This window comes from Cydia strobilella, chromosome 3 (assembly GCF_947568885.1).
Source record: "Cydia strobilella chromosome 3, ilCydStro3.1, whole genome shotgun sequence".
NCBI classification, from domain to species: domain Eukaryota; kingdom Metazoa; phylum Arthropoda; class Insecta; order Lepidoptera; family Tortricidae; genus Cydia; species Cydia strobilella.
This window is the reverse complement of record NC_086043.1, coordinates 20355682-20376075: the sequence shown is the minus strand read 5'-3', so window position 1 is coordinate 20376075 and position 20394 is coordinate 20355682. Positions and strand designations below refer to the sequence as shown.

General features: G+C 38.6%; 2 protein-coding genes and 1 long non-coding RNA gene across 3 annotated transcripts; 2 read left to right on the top strand and 1 right to left on the bottom strand.

Annotated features, from left to right (window-relative positions):
- The first annotated feature begins 2951 nt into the window (after positions 1 to 2951).
- LOC134756088 (uncharacterized) lies at positions 2952 to 3815 on the top strand. The gene is made up of 3 exons (XR_010129101.1): positions 2952 to 3152; positions 3243 to 3363; positions 3697 to 3815. It is a non-coding gene; the product is annotated as an uncharacterized LOC134756088 (long non-coding RNA).
- A 6285-nt stretch (positions 3816 to 10100) lies between these two features.
- Positions 10101 to 10592, bottom strand: LOC134756309 (heat shock protein Hsp-12.2-like). Its single transcript, XM_063693138.1, has one exon. The coding sequence runs from the start codon at positions 10590 to 10592 to the stop codon at positions 10101 to 10103; it is 492 nt and encodes a 163-aa protein (XP_063549208.1).
- Positions 10593 to 12567: 1975 nt separating this feature from the next.
- Positions 12568 to 15531, top strand: LOC134756236 (acanthoscurrin-2-like). The gene is made up of 2 exons (XM_063693064.1): positions 12568 to 12648; positions 15098 to 15531. Exons 1-2 carry the CDS (start codon positions 12585 to 12587, stop codon positions 15529 to 15531), a joined length of 498 nt encoding a protein of 165 aa, XP_063549134.1. The 5' UTR covers positions 12568 to 12584.
- Positions 15532 to 20394: the final 4863 nt, after the last annotated feature.

Genomic DNA, 20394 nt, shown 5'->3' with positions numbered 1-20394 from the left:
GACTGTGAAGGCATGGTCGTGAAAAAAAGTATGGTAAAGTTGTGTTAACATGGACCCTGAAAATCAGCTGCTTCCGGATTACCGCGGTCACTGGATTTTCAGGAGTGCAGTAAGCGAGGCTCTACTATATACTTATCTAAGCTCAGTCTCACTATCTCTTTCGTACTAGATACCTGAGAGATTAGTAGGTAGTACTAAAATAATAGATAATTAGTTATATATAATTTGGATTATATCCACACACAAACCAACAGCTAAAAATGGTTGAGACTGACATATGAATATGCTTCGAGCGGATATGTAGCAGATATTCCCATAATGTAATTGGTCTTAATTATTTCGCTTAAAAGATTTTATACTTTGCTTAAGTTGCCTAAAACTTAATTTGCAGATTAAATTCGAGCTGAAACTGCTATGCTACAACAGATAGCTTTTTTACACACGAAATAGCTTTCGTATTCCCCCTTAGTCTCGGGACTGATATACTACCTATTGTACATATCACACACACACATGTATTATATCCAATATCAGCTTACCGACCGATCGTAAAAAATGTCTTCTAGGCAACTAGGGGCTAATCTGTAAAATTAAAATATGTTTTTTGGATATTTCCCAACAATAATGTCATTGCCCAATAATTAGTTTACTTGATCGAAATCCCAATTATTTTCTTGTTTTGCACCAGACTTCCCCCTCAGTTCCTTTACCCGTTTTGTCTTCAATTCATATATGTAATCCACAGTTCCAGAGTAACTTAATATAAGCAATAAAATAGATGTCATATATGAAAGAAAAAGTGACGAACCCTCCAGTGGTGAAGGCCGGATTCACCACTAAAAATAATTTGATTTGATTTGTTCCCAAAGTTGTGTTAATTTAGGCAATTTCAGCAGTTGCTAATGGCATTACTTCTGGGGATTCTAGGGGAGCACCACATCAAAGAATGAATTGAATGTGTGAAGTACTCCAAAGTGTGAGGCTCATAGTCTAAAGAATGCTTATAAGGCATCAACATGTGTCCAGAAGTATTGCAGTACCGATAATCCAGTTATCTCAAATTCATATTTAATTATACGAACGTCTACCGCGATTTAATTTCATTGTTTTTACCTTAAATTCCGACTTTTCAGCTGAGTTGCACCAGCTGTGGTCACGGAAAGACTGACGTCCCAGCAAAATGGCAATGGAGATCTAAGTAAACAACACTAAACTACCCGAAATTTGTCTATAAAAATGTTTGGGGTAGACACGGAAATTGCAACTACAACTGTTTATTGTCCACGGCACGACACGCAACACACAATATCCGCACACTGGTCCGACGATATATCCGCTGGTTTCAATATTTGTATCACTGGTCCCTAAGTAGACGATAATTTGTATCCGTCCTCTCTATTGAAATTTTTAGGGTGTTTTTTAATCTCGATCGCCTCTCTCACGATCCGTGGATAATAGCAAATAATAGTGTCGCTCAGTGGTAGTCTTTCCGTGACCACACAGCTGGTGCAACTCAGCTGAAACGTCGGAATTTAAGGTAAAAACAATGAAATTAAATCGCGAAAAACCCGTTCGTATAATTAAATATATCTCAAATTCATCAAAACATTTCACACGAATCCTAAAAACCACCAACAAAAAGCTCTCGTAAAAACTGAAGAGCTCGCAAATTTGCACTATCCTTGTACACGTCCTCACTGATGGCTGACTAATCTTAAGTCTTATTACAAAGTCATAAGTTCCACTGATGGTCATTTTAGAATGTAATCGTATGACATAAGCGGGTCTGTATAAAAGATAGGTCGGCGGATACCAGGCACAGTCGGCATCATGGCTCGACTAGTGCTAGCTACGTGCGCCCTAGGGCTCCTCGTCTGCGCCCACGCCTACCCAGGTAAACTTGCTTTACTTGTTACCTCTCGTTTCGACGTTGATGGTCCCTATGATAGTCCTTCAAGTCTGTTCTGGTTGGGGCTAATTCAGAAAATAATTGAATAAATGTTTTTAACGTAGTTTTATTACTTAAATGTTACATTCTTAAATAAATTAATGGGCAAAATTTTAAAAAAATTACTACACACATTTTACGTGAGAGCTACTCTATTTAAAACTGAACTGTCATAGGGACCATAGAGCATATAACCACTACGTATAGGGACCATCCACAGACTACAAAGGGAATAAAGGGATGCCCACATGATGCCATAACCCGACCATGAAAATGCCCGGTCCGTGATAAAGATAAAGCATGGCACTATTTTCTCTTTCCTCTTATAGGAATAGCAATGACTATCTTTCTCTATCAAAGAGTGCCAGGCCCTTGACCATGCATTTCTACGCAACAATAACGACACTGTTTACAAACATTATGTAACCGACCGGTCCGGTATGCCGGTTTAGATTCTGATTATTTATAAAAGGAAAGATGATTTATTTATCTTTTTTGTTTTACCTATTTATAAAATTACACGCACAGATGTTTTGTTTGTCCACCTTTTCAAACTCAATGTCAAGTGTCAGACCAATATTCCCAATCAAAATAAGCATCATGAATTATAGGTACGCAAACAAAATGTTACGTAATGCGACTTAGACTGACCACGCTAACTTTGCACAAACTGGGCAGTAAGAATGCATACATATCCCTACAAGCTCCATACCTGACATGGTCCAACTCTACTCGTACAAGTTTTTTTTTCATCCGATTAAAGATTATTAGGGACATTAGTTCAGGACGCTCTAGGGATTTTTAAATTTTCCTTTCCTAATGGTGACTGCATGAAGAGTATACGATACGGACGGTTAATGTATAATTATAATTTTCTTAACAGGGTACGGCGGAGGTAGCAACGGAGGCGGTGGTTACGGAGGTGGTGGCGGAGGCGGTGGAGGTGGCGGTTTTGGAGGCGGCAATGGCGGCGGTCATGGCGGCGGTTTAGGCGGCGGCAATGGAGGCGGTGGAGGATTGGGAGGCGGCAATGGCGGCGGCGGAGGTCTCGGAGGCGGCCATGGTGGCGGCGACGGATTAGGAGGCGGTGGCGGCTTTGGCGGCAGCAACGGTGGTGGCGGTGGCGGCTTTGGCGGCAGCAACGGTGGTGGCGGTGGCCACGGAGGCGGCGGTTCCGGTGGATTCGGAGGCGGAAACGGCGGTGGTGGCGGCGGCGGCTTAGGCGGTGGCCAAGGCGGTGGGCAAGGCGGCTCCGGCGGATTCGGGGGCGGCAACAGCGGCGGCGGTCACGGAGGACAAGGAGGCGGTGGAAATGGGGGCAGCGGCGGCTTCGGCGGTGCCGGTGCTAAGGCTAGCGCCAGTGCTAGTGCCAGCTCCAGCGCTGGTGGCGGCGGCGGATACAAGAGCGGATACGGGTAAGGTTTACGAGTAAAGCATCCTGTACTAAGGTCTGCGCTAAAGAAGGCCCGGTTCTTAAGCTTGTCTACTTTAAGAATTTCATACTTTTATAAGTGTGCCTAAATAAGTTCAAATTTTGCGTCCATGTTCGATATTACTATAGAGAAAACTGCAAGTTCATATAAAAAAAAAAAAAACGATGAGCCTTCTTTGGTCTTGGAGGATATAACCAACGGAGACGCCTTGTCTGTAATTTGATGTCTAGACATTTCTGCTTGAGAAGAAAAAATTATTATTATCTTTATTTATTTATTTTTATTTATAATAACATTATTCTTATTTTGTTACAGCCGTTAAGATCCCAGCTTCAGGGCAGAGATTCAAGAACCCCAATGTGATACTTTAGATATATTTTTGCCATAACTTTATTGTAGATATATATAAAATATACGGTATGTTTTTGTAATAACTATTTTATTCCCCTCCCGCTTAAAACCACAAAGGAAGGAAATCCTCGGTGGGCGAGTCCGACTCGCACTTGTTCTTTTTAGGCTTCCGTACCCAAAGGGTAAAAACGGGACCCTATTACTAAGACTCCACTGTCCGTCTGTCTGTCCGTCTGCCTGTCTGTTACCAGGCTGTATCTCATGAACCGTGACAGCTAGACAGTTGACATTTTCACAGATTATGTATTTCTGTTGCCGCTGTAACAACAAATACTAGAAAGTAGAACCCTCGGTGGGCGAGTCCGACTCGCACTTTTCCTTTATGTAGAAACTTCTATCGGCAGCGGACGATGTGACAAATAATGTTGAATGTTGTTGTTTGTTTTTAGTATACTTCCTTTAATTCGATTTTTTTTTCTCCCGACATATAAGTCCCAAAACATCGAAAAATTTACATTTTCTCCCGATATTTATTGGAGGTCTTTCGATCTGGCAACCTTACCCGTAATAGACCGCGGGCCAGGCGAAAATTTCGTCAGTCATCGCCTCCCGGTCGATACTTCGTCACATGATAGTTCAGGTACTTCAGATGCCATTATGAATTAAAATAAAAACTTTTATAAAAAAAAGATAAACCGACTTCAAAAAGGATGAAATAAAATTTATCCTTTTTAGGATGAAATAAAATTTATCCTTTTTAGGGTTCCGTGTTTAAGTATATGCGTTACCAACTGATATGTTTGAAGTCGGTGCCAAGCCAAATTTTAAACCATATATTCATAGTGATTTTGGTGCAATTCGATAAAGATGCGGCTATATAAGTATGTACGTTGGATTACCTAACGCAGCGTACTACGTAGGCGAACAACACGCGAATGCGAAGCGGCGCGGCACGGCGCCTTAATTAATCCTTTGATACCTATATAGAAGTGTCCTACGTGGGCGATCTCGTTGCGAACGCGAACGCCTTGGGCCGGCCGTGTTCGCCTATGTAAGACGCAGCGTTACACGACGACAATAAACGAACTTTCCGTACACCTCAGAACAGAACACACGGTTGAACCATCTTGGCGCAGTTCGTACAATGCTTGTCGGCACGTTAGTGTAAATCTAATACGTTTTGTCGTCGTATTTTTTTTAAGAGCATTTCTTACTAATTCTTAAACAGTCATAGCACGCAAGTGTGGGATTGGGACTGAGTTATTTTCTGTCGCTTATCCAGAGGACTACATTTCAAAATATAAAACAATTCAAGGAACCTTCATGCAATTTTTCAGCTAAAGCGGTTCAGTTGTTTAGCCATGAAAAGGTAGCAAAGAGGCAGACATAATTGCTTTCACGTTTATAATATTTGTACAGTTGTAATGGGATTTATAGACATAAAGCTGATTATTTTTGACTGGTATTGTTACTACTTGGAGTACTTGGCTTGGCACCGACTTCAAACATATCAGTTGGTAACGCATATACTTAAACACGGAACCCTAAAAAGGATACATTTTATTTCATCCTCTTTGAAGTCCGTTTATCTTTTTTTTATAAAAGTTTTTATTTTTCCATTTTTAGTTTTAAGACATTGTTAAGAGCGTGACGCATGAATGAAAAACATAATCATCATAAATTCGTAAACTTTATTAAATAATCAGAATTTTCCTCGAGTCCGTCTGGGAAATCATTCCTGTCAGTAAATCCATTCTCCGCGGTGGCGGGGGCCACTGACCCAATCCCTCAAACCCCCCGATCACTCAACCTCACAGCACATCAACCCCTGATCACTGAACCCCTCGACCCTAAACCACCAACCCTTCAACCGCCATTCCCCGACCCCTAACCCCAGACCCCTTAACTCCTAACCCTAACCCCCAATCCCTTAACTCCCAACCCCTCAGTCCCCGACCCATCAACTCACCTCCCCTCAACCCCCAACCTCAAACCCCCCAAACACTAATACCCTCTACCTTCACCTCTCAGTCTCTTTGGTTGTTTCCAACACTACCTACATCAAAAATCATAATACACATACGAGGGAAGTTATTAGTAGCCTTACCACGAGTTTGACATTGATATATTCGCTATCGTGTGCGTAACTTACTGTTTATGCATCTCGCTCGTACTGGCGTATTAGTGTACAAAGTAAGTTACGAAGAATATTTAGTGCCAAACTCGTGGTTAGGCTACAGTTGCACTACATCAAATTGGTGGTTTTGGTGAGGATATGCTTGAGTTACTTTAGAAAACACCGAAATTACCATACACGTGCCTTTAAAAATTGAGGAGTTCCCTCAATTCCTCACGGATTCCATCATCAGATCAAAACTAAAAATATTACGAAAACACCTTGGAGAGGTAACTTCTTTCAAACAGAAAAAGAATAACTCAAATCGGATCATGGGTGCCGGAGTAATCGCTGAAATCATTATCATCAAAACAATCATCATCATCATCAAATTGGTGGTTTTCGAGAAAAAATTATCAAGTTGCTTAAGAAAACGACCAAATCACCATACATGTGCCTTTAAAAACTGAGGAGTTCCCTCAATTCCTCATGGATCCCATCATCAGAACAGCACCAGATTAATGTGGGACCACCTTGGAGGTAGTTCCTTTCAAACAAAAAAAGAATTGTTCAAGTCGGACCACGGGTCTCGGAGTAATCGCTGAACATCCTACATTAAAAAAATCATCATCACTATCTTCAAAACAATCATCATCATCAGGTCCACTTCATCAAATTGGTCGTTTTCGAGAGAAAATGCTCAAGTTGCTTATGAAAACACCCAAATCACCATACATGTGCCTTTAAAAATTGAGGAGTTCCCTCAATTCCTCAGGGATCCCATCATCAGATCAGAACCAGATTAATATGGGACCAACTTGGAAGTAGCTCCTTTCGAACAAAAAAAGTATTACTCAAATCGGACCACGGGTCTCGGAATAATCGGTGAACATACATAAAAAAAAAAAAAAAAAAAATGCCACAACCGAATACAGAACCTCCTCCTTCTATGAAATTGAAGTCGGTTAAAAATAGTCAGCCGCTTGTCGGTTGTATCGCGGTGGAAAGTCCGTGAGCTGACAACACGCGAACATGTAAAAAAAAATGTTTTTACAGTCATCGCCTCCCGATTGATACTTGGTCTTTGTAAAATGTACTAAAAATGTAAATTAATTAGTAATAATTTAATATAATTATTTATTATACTGAAAATGACATGTAAAATACTAAATTTTATTAATAAATATCTGAATCTGAATCTGAATCTGGTTAGGTGATAGTTTTAGAAGCTATTATGAATAACAAAAACCGTCAGCCGGTTTTACATGTTTATGCGACCAGCTGACGGTCTTTCCACCGCGATACAACCGGCTGACGATTTTTTTAATTCACAATAGCATCTAAACTATCATCTGCCAAAGTATCAAACGGGAGGCGATGACTACCCAGGTAGCATTTATACGTCATTATGGCGTCCGTTACGTCATAAAGACGTCATTTTGACGTTGCTCAAATGCATCAAATATATTTTTTTTACGTGTTTCGGTGGCTGCCATTCCTCGACCCACCAACGGAGCGGCAGCTGACGTCTACGAGGGTTCATTATTCATAGCCGTTAACCACTATACGAGTTATCGCCCGGGAGGCGATTGGTCATGGAAATAAGTTCCCGGCTCGCGGTCTATAAATACGGCTCATGCTCTCCATGAGTCATGGTGCAAGCGGCTGGTAGAATGGAGACTTTAGGGAGAGTCAATCACGCCATTCACGCCCAGTAGAAAAACCAAAAATGCGTTGGTATGATGATAGGTATCAAAAGAACAGCTGGCTGGATCAAGATGGGTACAAAGAGCGCAAAATTGAACAGAATGGCAAAAATTGAAGACCTACCTAGGATTGAAAGGGCTAAAAAAACCGAACAAGTGCGAGTCGGACTCACCCACCGAGGGTTCCGTACTTTTTAGTATTTTTGTTATAGCGGCAACAGAAATACATAGTACACGAAAATACATCATCTATGAAAATTTCAACTGTCTAGCTATTACAGTTCATAAGCTACAGCCTGTGGTGGCAGACAGACGGACAGTGTAGTCTTAGTAAAAGGGTCCTAAGTCCCGTTTTTATTCTTTGGGTACGGAACCCTAAAAAAAGAAGAGAGAGTCTAGCAAACCAAATATATCAGTAAATAAGAACAAAAAAAATTATACTCATCCCTTTCTTTTGGGTGCTATAGTCAAGGGCCTGACTTCGATAGAGAAAGATAGTCTTATAGTCTAACCCGTTCGTATAAAAATACCGCAAATCGATGTACAGGTTAGCCGTTTGGCACACACATACTAGAGGCCAAAACAAAATTTTTGACCATTTTTGACCCGCAACGTCAAAATATTTTTCATGTGTATAATTTTTCAATATTACAATATTGAGAAATTTTAAAAAAAATCACGGTATGTTTCGAAATTTTTTTTTGTTTCAATTTAAAAAAAAATGCCCGAAATGTAATGATGTGATATATTTTTAGAATCGCCTCAAAAAACCCTTTCGTATGATACCACATACTATAGGTTTTGGAATTATTTTTTTTTCCATACAAAAAAAAAATTGTTTTGGCCTCTAGTATGTGTGTGCCAAACGGCTTACCTGCCCGCGCAGCATGGTTCCCCTATCACTAAGTCCGTCACTTTCGCACTCACATACTTGTTAGAACGTGACAGGCATGGTGATAAGCGTACCGTGCTATGACCCCTGTACATCGATTTGCGGTATTCCTTTGAAATTGGGGTCGAGCGGCTTCCGCTATTATTGCGATTCCCTTGGCGATTTCTATAAGAGGAAAGAGAAAATAGTGCCATTGCCATGCTTTGTCCTTATCACCGACCGGGTTTTTTTTTCATGGCCGGGTTATGGCAGCATAGGTAGGAGGCGATGGCTTAATAAAAAATAAAAAATTTAAGAGTGAAAGAGAAAAAGGATTATGCTGCCATACATTAACCTGTCAATACATGAATATGTCTTTCTCTTACCCCTGGTCGCTTGGTTTCATGTCTATAACTACCAAACTACTATACTATGTCAGACTATGTCTATGGTGCTAGTACTAGCGTAAGACAAAGACAGTAGGTATGATTCTCTCTGTCTATGTTATATGACTAATCAGACAGTCCCTGGCCAACTTTTGCCAATCTATAGTATATGACCCAAATATGACCGCTATTTTTAAAAGACATTGCAAAAACAAAACGCAAATTTAGAATAAGGCAACACCGAACGAATATGTCAGAACTGTCAGAAGTGACAGATGACAGATCTACTAAAATTAAATCTTGATATCTATACAAAACAAAGTCAGCAAAACAAAGTATAAAGACCAAACACGAAAGGACAGAAAAAAAAGGATTATTAGTATTATTACACGACTAAACTAAAGAGTTCGCACGGAAAAGACTTTTACATTCGCGAAACAATCGGCCTGTTATGAAAGGGTCTTCGAGACTGCTTGGACCCCTTATTCGGCGTTAGCTTTGCCTGGGGACCTGGCTTAGTGATCGAGGTCGAAGATGCAGCCACGGACGGTCCCCCATTCGCAACCACAGCAGCAAATGGCGTAATCAAAGACGGAAGCGACTTAACTTCGGCCTTGCAGTTCACACGGCGCTTTACTCCATCCTTCCTGAGGTCACGTCGCCGTTCCACATTCAGCAGCTACGGACGCCGAAGCATTGTGACGCGGCTTAGTTAAAAAACTCATCCAGCGTCTGCCCGGGGCCCTTCAGTTCCACCTTGTTGAACCACATGTTGTCCCGGATTGCAGTGTTTTTAAATTCAACTCTGCTCGACGCTTCTTTTTATGTATACTGCAGCTAATTCATCTTTATGATTTTTAAGTAAAAATATTATAACATAGCAGGATGAACAACTAAAATCAGAGGTAGGTGAAAATAAATATGATAATGAATTGAACTAATTTTCATTTCCCTTCTCAAAATTAACCCTACTACAAAATTTTTGTTTCTTTAAGTTACTTTGTAATATACCTATTTTAAAGAATTTTATACTATTTTAACTCAGTTGCGCTCCATTCCATGCTGTTTTGTGCTATTTTACAATACATAACCTTTTGTGCAATAAAGTTAAATAAATAGTCTCAAGTGACAAATAAAATAGCAAAAAATAGGGATGGCCCGGCATATAACACCAGAGGTAAAACTAAAAGCGGCTTTTAAATGAAAGCCTGAAAGATTTTATTATAAGTATTTATCACTAAATCATAATTTATTTAGAACTATAACATTAAACCTAAATCAGTATCAGTCTACTCAATCTTTTCCGGCTCCTTGACTTCTTTGGCAATGATCTTAATGGTTCTCTCTCCTCGAGGCTCGGCTCTGTGGGCGACTAGTAACAGCTTCCCCTTATCAAGATGGCACTCAACTCTCTCCGGAGGAAAACCTTCGGGAAGCAGGAATCTCCTCTCAAAATGGCTCCTCGTCCAACCATCCTCGCAATTCACCTCCTTCTTTCCTTCCACTATAATTTCATTCCCGACTGTCTTCGCTTGGATCTGATCTGGGGTGAAATTCTGCACGTCCAAATAAACTTCAACTTTCTTCTCGTCGACTCTGACTTCGGAATCAGAGTATACTCCCTCGATCCCATGCTTCAGAGGCACCGTGGCTTGCTTGATACACTTTATAGGGTCGCGGAAGAAAGGATCGCGAGTGAAGACAACGAAAGGAATCTCAAACGCCCTCGCGAAAGGATCGCGAAGGGCCAGATTCCTCAAATATTGCGCCCAATACGGCATATTTTCTTTGTCGGTTGGTTACTCGTTCGTATTCTGATTTTCAACTGCTACATTCCCGGGCGCGGCGGCCGTTTATATAGTCGAAGAAGCAGCGTTATCTGTTGACGAGAAGTTTAGAGAAAGTTAACGAATATTCATAACTCCGTATAAGATAAGTAAAGTCTAAGGGAAAAACGTGCCTCGGAAAGTCAAGAAAAATTCATGCTCGAATAGATGGCGCCATACCTTTGAAATTTGAATATAAACTTACATTGCTGCACAAATTTGGACTTATTGCAATCCTTGGTGTTTAGTGTCTAAACAATATATCAAGCTACATAAAACTTATATTTAGCATAACGTAAATATGTTATTTGCTAATCCGTCAAGTGGATGAAAACAAGAGCAATTAGAGCATGGATGGAAACTAACGCAATGACCCTATGTATTATATTTTATATACTCTGTCAAGCCATTTCCGTCAGTAGATAAGAGCGACAAATTTAAAAAATGTAGTGACGTCGGTTAATTATTTTTAAATACCTACAGTACAAAGCCTACAAACGTCTCTTTTTGGCCCAGTGGTTGACTGGTAGAGAATGCATTAAGGCATTAAGTCCACCATTTGTACTTATTTTATGTGCAATAAAGTATAAATAAATTAAAATGGAATATTAATTTTGGTAATCATTTACTATTTTTGGGTTAACAATTATTAGTTTGGTGTCATTTTCTTTAATAGGATAGCAAAGATGCAAAAATTTGGTTATCATTTCACATTAAAATGAAGTTTCAAATTTGGTGACAGTTACTAATTTTGGGTTAAAAATTATTATTTTGGTGTCATTTGTTTTAATAATTTAAGCTTTTGTCCTCCGTTTTGTAATAAAATTCAGATCCATACTAAACTGCTTATTTATCGATAACAAAGAGGGATATATCTATCATTGTCGATAATCAAGGCATGACGACTAAGGGAACTGAAGGAGGAGTGAATACCAAGTTTTACGACGGGCGCCCTAATTTACAGTAATAACATATACTAATCTATGGCCCTAATCACGCCCATAGATTAGTATATGTTATTACTGTATCACGCCCTAATCAGTCCCCCAAGTCAAGTTGGACTTGCAGCGGGGCGGGGCGTGCGGTGTGCATGTTTGAACAAATGCAAACGTATCAGGAACGGCCTTAGTGCACGCCGTTCAAAGCTCAAATTACTTGTCAGCCCGACGACGCCACACTGCTCGCCCCGCCGAACGCTCCGCTTCGAGCGTCCACTATCAGCATTATGTCAATAAGCTTTCGGGCTAATAACCAGTTGTATGAACTGAGCACTCTAGGCTTAGGTACTTATTATTCTATGCTATCAGGCGTATTCTAATTTTAGTTATAGGATATGAATTCGATCTGGATTAGATACCTATCAAGTGTCGTCAGTGTCAAAAGTGACGATTTTGGTTGAAGAAATGTCACTGGTGGATTTACCCTAAGGCCCAGTAGGTCCGGGGACGTAGGGCGGCAAGCAAGATATTAGGGGCGGCAAATTGTGACAAAAAAATCGCTGATGGATAACAAGAAATGACTCAAAATGTATTCAATATGATGTACTGAGAAACAGGCCCTGGCCCTGGCCTTGGCTGGCTACAGGGCCTGGGTTTAGGTTCTACTGTATTCACCCAAGGCTCGGACCGGTAGATGACCCCAGAGAAGGGGGCATGGTCTTAAAGGCTTGGTGCGTCAAAATGTTCCATCACCGATAATCCAGTTATTCAGCAAAACATTTCATACGAACCCTAAAAACAACTAACAAAAAGCTCTCGTAAAAACTGAAGAGCTCGCAAACTTTGCACTATCCTTGTACACGTCCACACTGTTAACTATTCTTAAACCTAATTACCAAGACGTTAAGCTCTACTGATGGTCAATTAAGAATGCTTATGTTGGTATTCGTATGACATAAGCGGGTCTGTATAAAAGATAGGTCGGCGGATACCCGGCACAGTCGGCATCATGGCTCGACTAGTGCTAGCTACGTGCGCCCTAGGGCTCCTCGTCTGCGCCCACGCCTACCCAGGTAAACTTGCTATATTTACAAGACAACTGTCCATTTAATTGTCTATCTAAAGTGTGGACACGAAAAAATCCGAACATGCGTGACATGGTAAATCTTTTAAATGAATGTGGATTTTCAAGCAGCACCTCTCTTTTAATAATTAGTGGATATAAACCACACCATAAAAATACAACCATAATATAACGTTAGGTTGTCTGTGACTTTCAGCATCATAGCTTATACTACATCGTGCCTATATTCCTTTGAACATCGTCTTCTGGAAGTCTTTACCAAGTTCTCCTGTTAAATTTCCATTTTTATTTTTAATTAGATAACCTAAATTATACCTTATTACGTCCTCTTTTCACGATAGCAAAATTTTTTTTTATTGTATTCAATTTGAGATAGTTTTAGATAGGCTTTTTTAACTTTGGTGAATTTGACTTTTTGACGAAAAAATGTTTCCCATATAAAAACTACTTTCAGTGCTTAAATAAAAGAAAAAAGTGATTTTTCTACTGCAGTAGAAAGTCTTCCTGACTACCACAAATAGAAATGAGTTTCAAGAAGTATTTTTTTGGTAAGATGACATTCTAATTTGCCTAAAACAGCTTTTAAAAATATAAATACTGTCATACTGTTGTGATATTGTAGCGGGATGCGAGTGAAGAATGTCAAGAAACGAAAGGTATGATGGAATTTATTTGGCGAAAACTCACACAAACGCATACATTAAAATACGATTTTATTGTTGTTATATAGTATTATATGTATATACAAATTATTAAAATAAAAAACTTCTTGTAAATGTACATTCGGTAAAAAGATATACCAGATCATCCACGACCACTTTTTTTCGTGGACATACTTTATATCTATATTCTATGGCATCGTCAAATTTCCGAAATAAAAAGGTAAATTTGATGTAGCTAATGAAGCATAGTAAAGCATCCTATGTGATGAGCTTTTCCCGGCCTTCTCCACTAATTGAGTAAAAGAAACATTAATTTGGCCAGGATTTCCTAACCTGTTTTATGTTTAGGTACATAGGAAGATAGGGACTTAAATGAGAATTTTTTGAGCAACTGTATTAAAAATTATATTTTCACTTACTAGCTCGGAAAATCTTTTGCAAAATTCAAGAATACTGATGATGAGTAAGCCCCACCATAGAGAAATAAGTAAGCATAGAGTGCTCACTCCCATACATCAGTTTTGTAATCAAAACGCGTATTATTTTCTTCATGCTTACTTATTTCTCTACCTATGCCCGTGCGGCGTGCGAAGCCGGGGCGGGTCGCTAGTATTTTTTTGTTTCTATTTACTTTACAGTACATATGGTGCTACTTTCTCGCACTAGTGCGTAAAAGAGCACTTTTCGTGCATATATCGAAAGTTTAAAGAGCCATATGTACTGTATAACGTTGTACGATACACGTGCGAATAGGTAATTCGCAACTCGTGTCGATTTAAAACACTCCCTGCGGTCGTGTTTTAATTTATCGCCACTCGTTTCGAATTTTCCTCTTTTCCGCACTTGTATCGTAAATAACTATTCCGACTTATTAACTTACTTAGGTAACAAGGTACTAGATACTTATTCATATTCATATCATTTATTGCATACATGTAACGTGTTTACAGGAGGTCTTATTTATATCTTAGGTTACAACATGCACCCGTTAGGGCATAGCAACATTGTTACTTAAATAATACTTAATCTAAATTATATCTTAACAGCTATACATTGTTCACCAGCTTAAATTATATTAAATTATAATTTATCATAAAATAATCCAAATATTACTATAACATTTTTACATATGGTGGTACTTTCTCGCACTAGTGCGTAAAAGAGCACTTTTCGTGCATATGTCGAAAGTTTAAAGGGCCATATGTACTGTAAAACGTTGTACGATACACGTGCGAATAGGTAATTCGCAACTCGTGTCGATTTACATTATTATTATGAAATCAAATTTATTCCAAATTATCATTTAAAAAATCATTCAAAGAATAATAGTATTAATATTTTCTAAGTTCATTGTGGTCAGTATGCTTACAAAAATGTCAGGGCTATTAACTTATCTATTCGCTTTAATAGCCAGGAATTTCTCTTTTTTTTCGATAACTAACATGGCGTTTATGCCAATTTCACTACTTTGTCCTATAAGCCGTTTAAAAAAAAATTGTTTTGTTTACTTATACAGTCATACGTACAGATGTTTTATTTGTCCACTTCTTCAAACTCAATGTCAAGTGGCAGACCATTCTTGCCAATCAAATAATAAGCATCATGTATACAAACAATATCTTAGGTACCTATTACATAAGAAATAAAAGGTAGACATCAAAAAGTACCTACGATTTTTTTTATTCGACGCCACGGGGATTTATAATATTCTGATCCTTACTGGTGAGTAAGCAGTAGGTTTAACTGGTTTAAGTGTAACATAGTATTCGTTTACAGGTGGTTACGGCGGGGGTAGCAACGGAGGAGGTGGTGGCGGCGGCGGCGGTGGTGGCGGTTTTGGCGGCGGCGGCGGATTAGGCGGCGGCCATGGCGGCAGCGCCGGTCTTGGAGGTGGCAATGGCGGCGGCGGTGGTCTTGGAGGCGGCCATGGCGGCGGTAGCGGACTAGGAGGCGGCAATGGCGGCGGCGGTGGTCTCGGAGGTGGCAATGGCGGCGGTGGCGGACTAGGAGGCGGTAGTGGCCACGGAGGCGGTGGATCCGGCGGATTCGGTGGCGGAAACAGCGGTGGAGGCGGCGGTTCCGGCGGTGGAGGACACGGAGGCGGTGGAAATGGGGGCAGCGGCGGCTTCGGTGGTGCCAGTGCTAAGGCAAGTGCCAGTGCCAGCTCTAGCGCTGGTGGCGGCGGCGGATACAAGAGCGGATACGGGTAAGTTCTGAAGTATCTTAAATAATAAATTAATCAGTTTCTGGGGTTTCGTAATGAATCCTTAGATTTCACATTGTGCGATCCGAAATCGGATGTAACATTGCCTATGGAGAAAAACAACTACAAAAAAATGCTCAATAGCATCTAGTCCTTTCATTTTGGCAGAAACGCTTTCTTTTTTTAAAAACAAACAATAATTAAATGTAAACAAAAAAACAATATAAAAAGGTACCTTTTACTTTTTGCTTCTTTGTACAATGTACTCATATCCAACAATCGATATCGAAACGGACAATGTGAAAACGCTCTTAGGATCACTTCATTGTTCGCCAGACCTTATTAAAATAAGAGAAAAACCGTATGACCTCATCTTCTAAGCGAAGCTATTGATTGCACTCCGTAGGTATATTAGAAGGAAAAAGCCCAGGAGTGTTCTTTAATAATATGGCTTCTAACGTCACTTGTTTTTTGCATGTCGTTCGCATGTTTTTTTTAAAGATAAAATATTCTACGTACTCGTACATATGTAAACTCAATATACTTACCTAAAACTCAATACAAACTTTACGCTTATCCAAGTAGTTTTTGTGCCAGTTTTATTTATATTAATAAAGTCATTTTTATTTTGTTACAGCCGTTAAGACAACAGATTCAAGACAGAGATTCAAAAACCCCAATGTGATACTTTAGATACATTTTTCCATAATATTGTAGATATATATGTATGTAATATACGGTATGTTTCTGTAATTTTTTTTTAATTTCTATTCCATCCATGTAGGCATAAGTACATAACCAATATAACCATCAAGCCCCCGTTTCCCGTTTCACAAATCATTGTAAAACGGGGGCTTGATGGTTATGGGAGGGGGGGGGATTATGAACAGATAATTATCATCAGATAATCATCAACAGTATCTACAGTATTTTATTTTGACATCGCGTTGAGATTCCTTGAATAAAGATGACTCACGCTACTTACAGTCTGCAATATGTATTTACAAATAAACCAATTAAAAGTCAAAAGCTAATTATGCATGCGATACGTCTGAATGTTATACAACATTATCAATAGGTACTTAATGAACAAGCAGCCAGTTCGAAAAATGTGTCGGGCCGTCAGAGTCTCCTGTGCCGTGCCTGTGCATTGGGGCTTCTTATCTACATTACATTACTACCAGGTACCTAAATTGTAAATTTTAAATAATCAAGAATAAAAATAGATAGAACATTAAAACTTTACGTAAACAACCCGCACCCCGCCGTTTAGTGTGCAAAGCTCAAGTTGCTTGTAGCACTTCCATTTTAGATGATTGATGTGAACTGTGAACCATATTGGATAGCATAAACAAATGTACCTAATAATAAATGTTATGATTTTACGCTAATCAAATTAATCGACCTACTCCCGCCAATTAGGACTGTGTTGCGGGTAGGTATCAGAATACGACACATGATAATAGATAGATTAAAAAATAAATACCTAAGACGTGACACCGTAAGATTGTGAACTTAGTTTACAATCTAACGTAGGTTAAGTTTGTAATCTCCCTACCGTCAGTTTATAATTTAACTAGCGAGATTATAAACTGACGAGTGTTTACAATTTAATGCGGTGACACTGCACGTCGATAACTTAAAATGCATCCATAACACTTAAACAATAGTCCATGCTTATGACCATCATCATTAAAATTCCCATGTCGGGAACCAAACCGAGTGCACTAGCAGCCAGGGTTAATAATTACCAAATAAGAGAGATAGTTAATTCTGGAAGATGATGATGAGACTTCCATTTCCTTCAATTATAACACCCCTCTCTTTTTGCGTCGGGGGTTAAAAACCGGCCAAGTGCGAGTCGGACTTGACCACCGAGGGTTCCATAAAAATTTAACTTTTATTAATTTTATTAAAAAAAAAATAGTTTTTAGATTTTTCCCTATTTGTAGTATAAGACGATATTATTTGCCAAATTTCATCAAAATTCAAAGTATCAAAAAAGGTCGACGGGAAGTACCCTATAAATTTTGATTATCTAGAGATTGTCGACGAAATACGTTTTTTGCGGTATTTTTTTTTACGTTAACTTAGAAGTGAGATTCTTTCACATCTTCAAGGGGCTGTAGATCTAAAGTAAAGTAATAGTTATTTGTTATACAAGGGTGCAAAGTTGTATTTTACCCGCGAGTGAGGAATTGAAACATGAGCAAGCGAAAGGATTCTATAGTTGAACCACGAGCGAAGCGAGTGGTTCTAAAATAGAATCCTGAGCGTAGCGAGTGTTTCAACACACGAGAAGTAAAATACATTTGCACCCGTGTGTAACACAAAACTTTTCCCCTCACAATAGCGAGGAAAGTGCAACATCCACAGGCGTTAGATCATCTTCATCACTGGAATCACTCATTTTTTTACGATATTATAACAGAAAACACTAGAAATTCTGATTTTTACGTGAGTCGGTGAGAAAAACAGTAAAAATTTTGTTGACAATGTTGACATTTCTGTTCTGACGTATGAAATGCCAACGATGCGTTTTGAAATTGCATCGACTCAACTTGTGCGTTCAGAATTATATTTAACATCATTACAAAAAATCTAACGTTTCTTATGGAATTTTAAGGTTTATGACTTAAAATTATTTTATAAATTATTAAATAAAGCTAAATTTGGTATTTTTTATTAGATTCTCAAACCATTTATTTAATGATTATTAATATCGAACGAACCATTATCATGAGCGTTTTACGTTTTGTTATCTGTCAAGCTACTTAAACACGCTCCATCCAAGGTCAAATTACTTTCCCCACTAGTGGATAAAATGCGTTTTTCCCCGCTTGTTTTAAAGGATAATAGACGGCTTTCCGAGCTAGTGAGGGGAAAAGTATATATATGGTTTTAATTTCAACTCGATATCAACACGCGTTCCCGAGATAAAGGGTCTTGACAGATAGACAGACAACAAAGTGATCCTATAAAGGTTCCGTTTTTTCCTTTTGAGGTACGGAACCCTAAAAAATAACAAAAAGCAAACAACGCTAAAACATCTGCCCAGTTCTTTTAAATTCCAATGGACCTCCTGAAGACCTAATCGTCCTTAGCGACGAGGCTATCGAGTGGCTAATTGGACTAAATTTGTATCTATAACTGTTTTATTAAGCCATACGATTAAATAAATATTTCAAATTCCAAATACAGTTTCAAACTAGCTTTTTATGGTGTAACGAAATGCCTCACCATGGTCAAAGGAATGATAGTCGTAATGCGAATGATAGTCGCGTTGATTACAAAAGTAGCACTGACGAAGTTTACAATTGTTAGCAACACTAGCAATCGTTTTAAATAAAACAAAAGAAATGTGGGTAAGAATTGATTTTTAATAAAAATAACAGGCGGGTATTTTAGAGAGTCAAGATGATCGAGGCGTATCGGCTGGTTCTTTGTAAAAAAAAAGATAAGTATTGGATAAATTGAAGAAGCTTAATATATTAGTTTACAAATCGAATGGTGTATTGTATTTCCAGAGGCTGGTGAAGTGATGTCCTTTAATAATAAGGTTGATGAGCTTTCTGTTAGATGACGAAGCATGCGCTGTGGATCTGACGTAATAAAGTAACTACTGCAGATCCAACAACATCAAAAAATAATGCTCTTTTTTGAAATTTGATACTGAATATTTATTTTTCTAAGCCCCAAATCAGCAGAAAAAAAATAAACAAAATAAACGCGTTATAAACAATAGTTATTTGTTATACAAGGGTGCAAAGTTGTATTTTACCCGCGAGTGTTTCAACACACGAGAAGTAAAATACATTTGCACCCGTGTGTAACACAAAACTTTTCACCTCACTATAGCGAGGAAAGTGCAACATCCACATAGGTTAGATCATCTTCATCACTGGAGTCACTCATTTTTTACGATATTATAATAAAAAACTCTGGAAATTCTGTATTTTTACGTGAGAAGTTTTCAAGTAAACATTTTGTTGACAATGTTGACATTTCTGACGTATGAAATGTCTATGATGCGTTTTGAAATTGCATCGACTCAACTTGTGCGTTCAGAATTATATTTAACATAATTATTAAAAAACAAACGTTTCTTATGGAACTTTAAGGTTTATGACATAAAATCATTAAATAAAGCTAAATTTGCTATTTTTTATTAGATTCTCAAAACATTTGTTTAATGATAATTAATATCGAACGAACCATTATTATGAGCGTTTTACGTTTTGTTATCTATCAAGCTACTTAAACACGCTCCATCCAAGGTCAAATTACTTTCCCCACTAGTGGATAAAATGCGTTTTTCCCCGCTTGTTTTAAAGGATAAAAGACAACTTTCCGAGCTAGTGAGGGGAAAAATAATTAAGAAGCCTTTTTTTACCCTTGACATAAGATAAGCATAGCCTTGTTGTATCATGTATGCTCTAATGATAGTGATGATAGAGAAAAAGGGATGATGGATTGATTTTGATCTAGGTTTTTCTTTGTTGTAACTAGTTTTCGATGTTTAATATGTTTCTTTGTTTGGATAAAGTGTTCTGAGCTACGTTTGGAGAATATAGGTTCAGTATCATCAGCCTCAAGTCCCTGATAAGTACAGTCGCCGTCAGATATATCGGGGCGGCCAAGGTCCTCAGAAATACCTGAACAAAACCTCTATTATCAAGACATTAAAGTGCATGTTCGGATATTTTAGAGCACCTTGGCCGCTCCGATATATGTAATGGCGAGTGTAACAGGTACCTACCTAGCTAATAAAGTAAATGACAATAATAAAATTATCTTGGGACCATGATATGTGTCACAAATCAAACAAAAGGTTGCCTTTTGTTCTGTTATATCATCGCTCAAATTGACA

What these genes read in the sequence shown, in the direction of transcription:
- LOC134756309 (XM_063693138.1), bottom strand. Translation starts at nt 10,592, where the DNA reads ATGCCGTATTGGGCGCAATATTTGAGGAATCTGGCCCTTCGCGATCCT.
- LOC134756236 (XM_063693064.1), top strand. Translation starts at nt 12,585, where the DNA reads ATGGCTCGACTAGTGCTAGCTACGTGCGCCCTAGGGCTCCTCGTCTGC. An exon ending in CTGCGCCCACGCCTACCCAG is followed by an intron (nt 12,649 to 15,097) that starts GTAAACTTGCTA and finishes ATTCGTTTACAG; the next exon opens with GTGGTTACGGCGGGGGTAGC.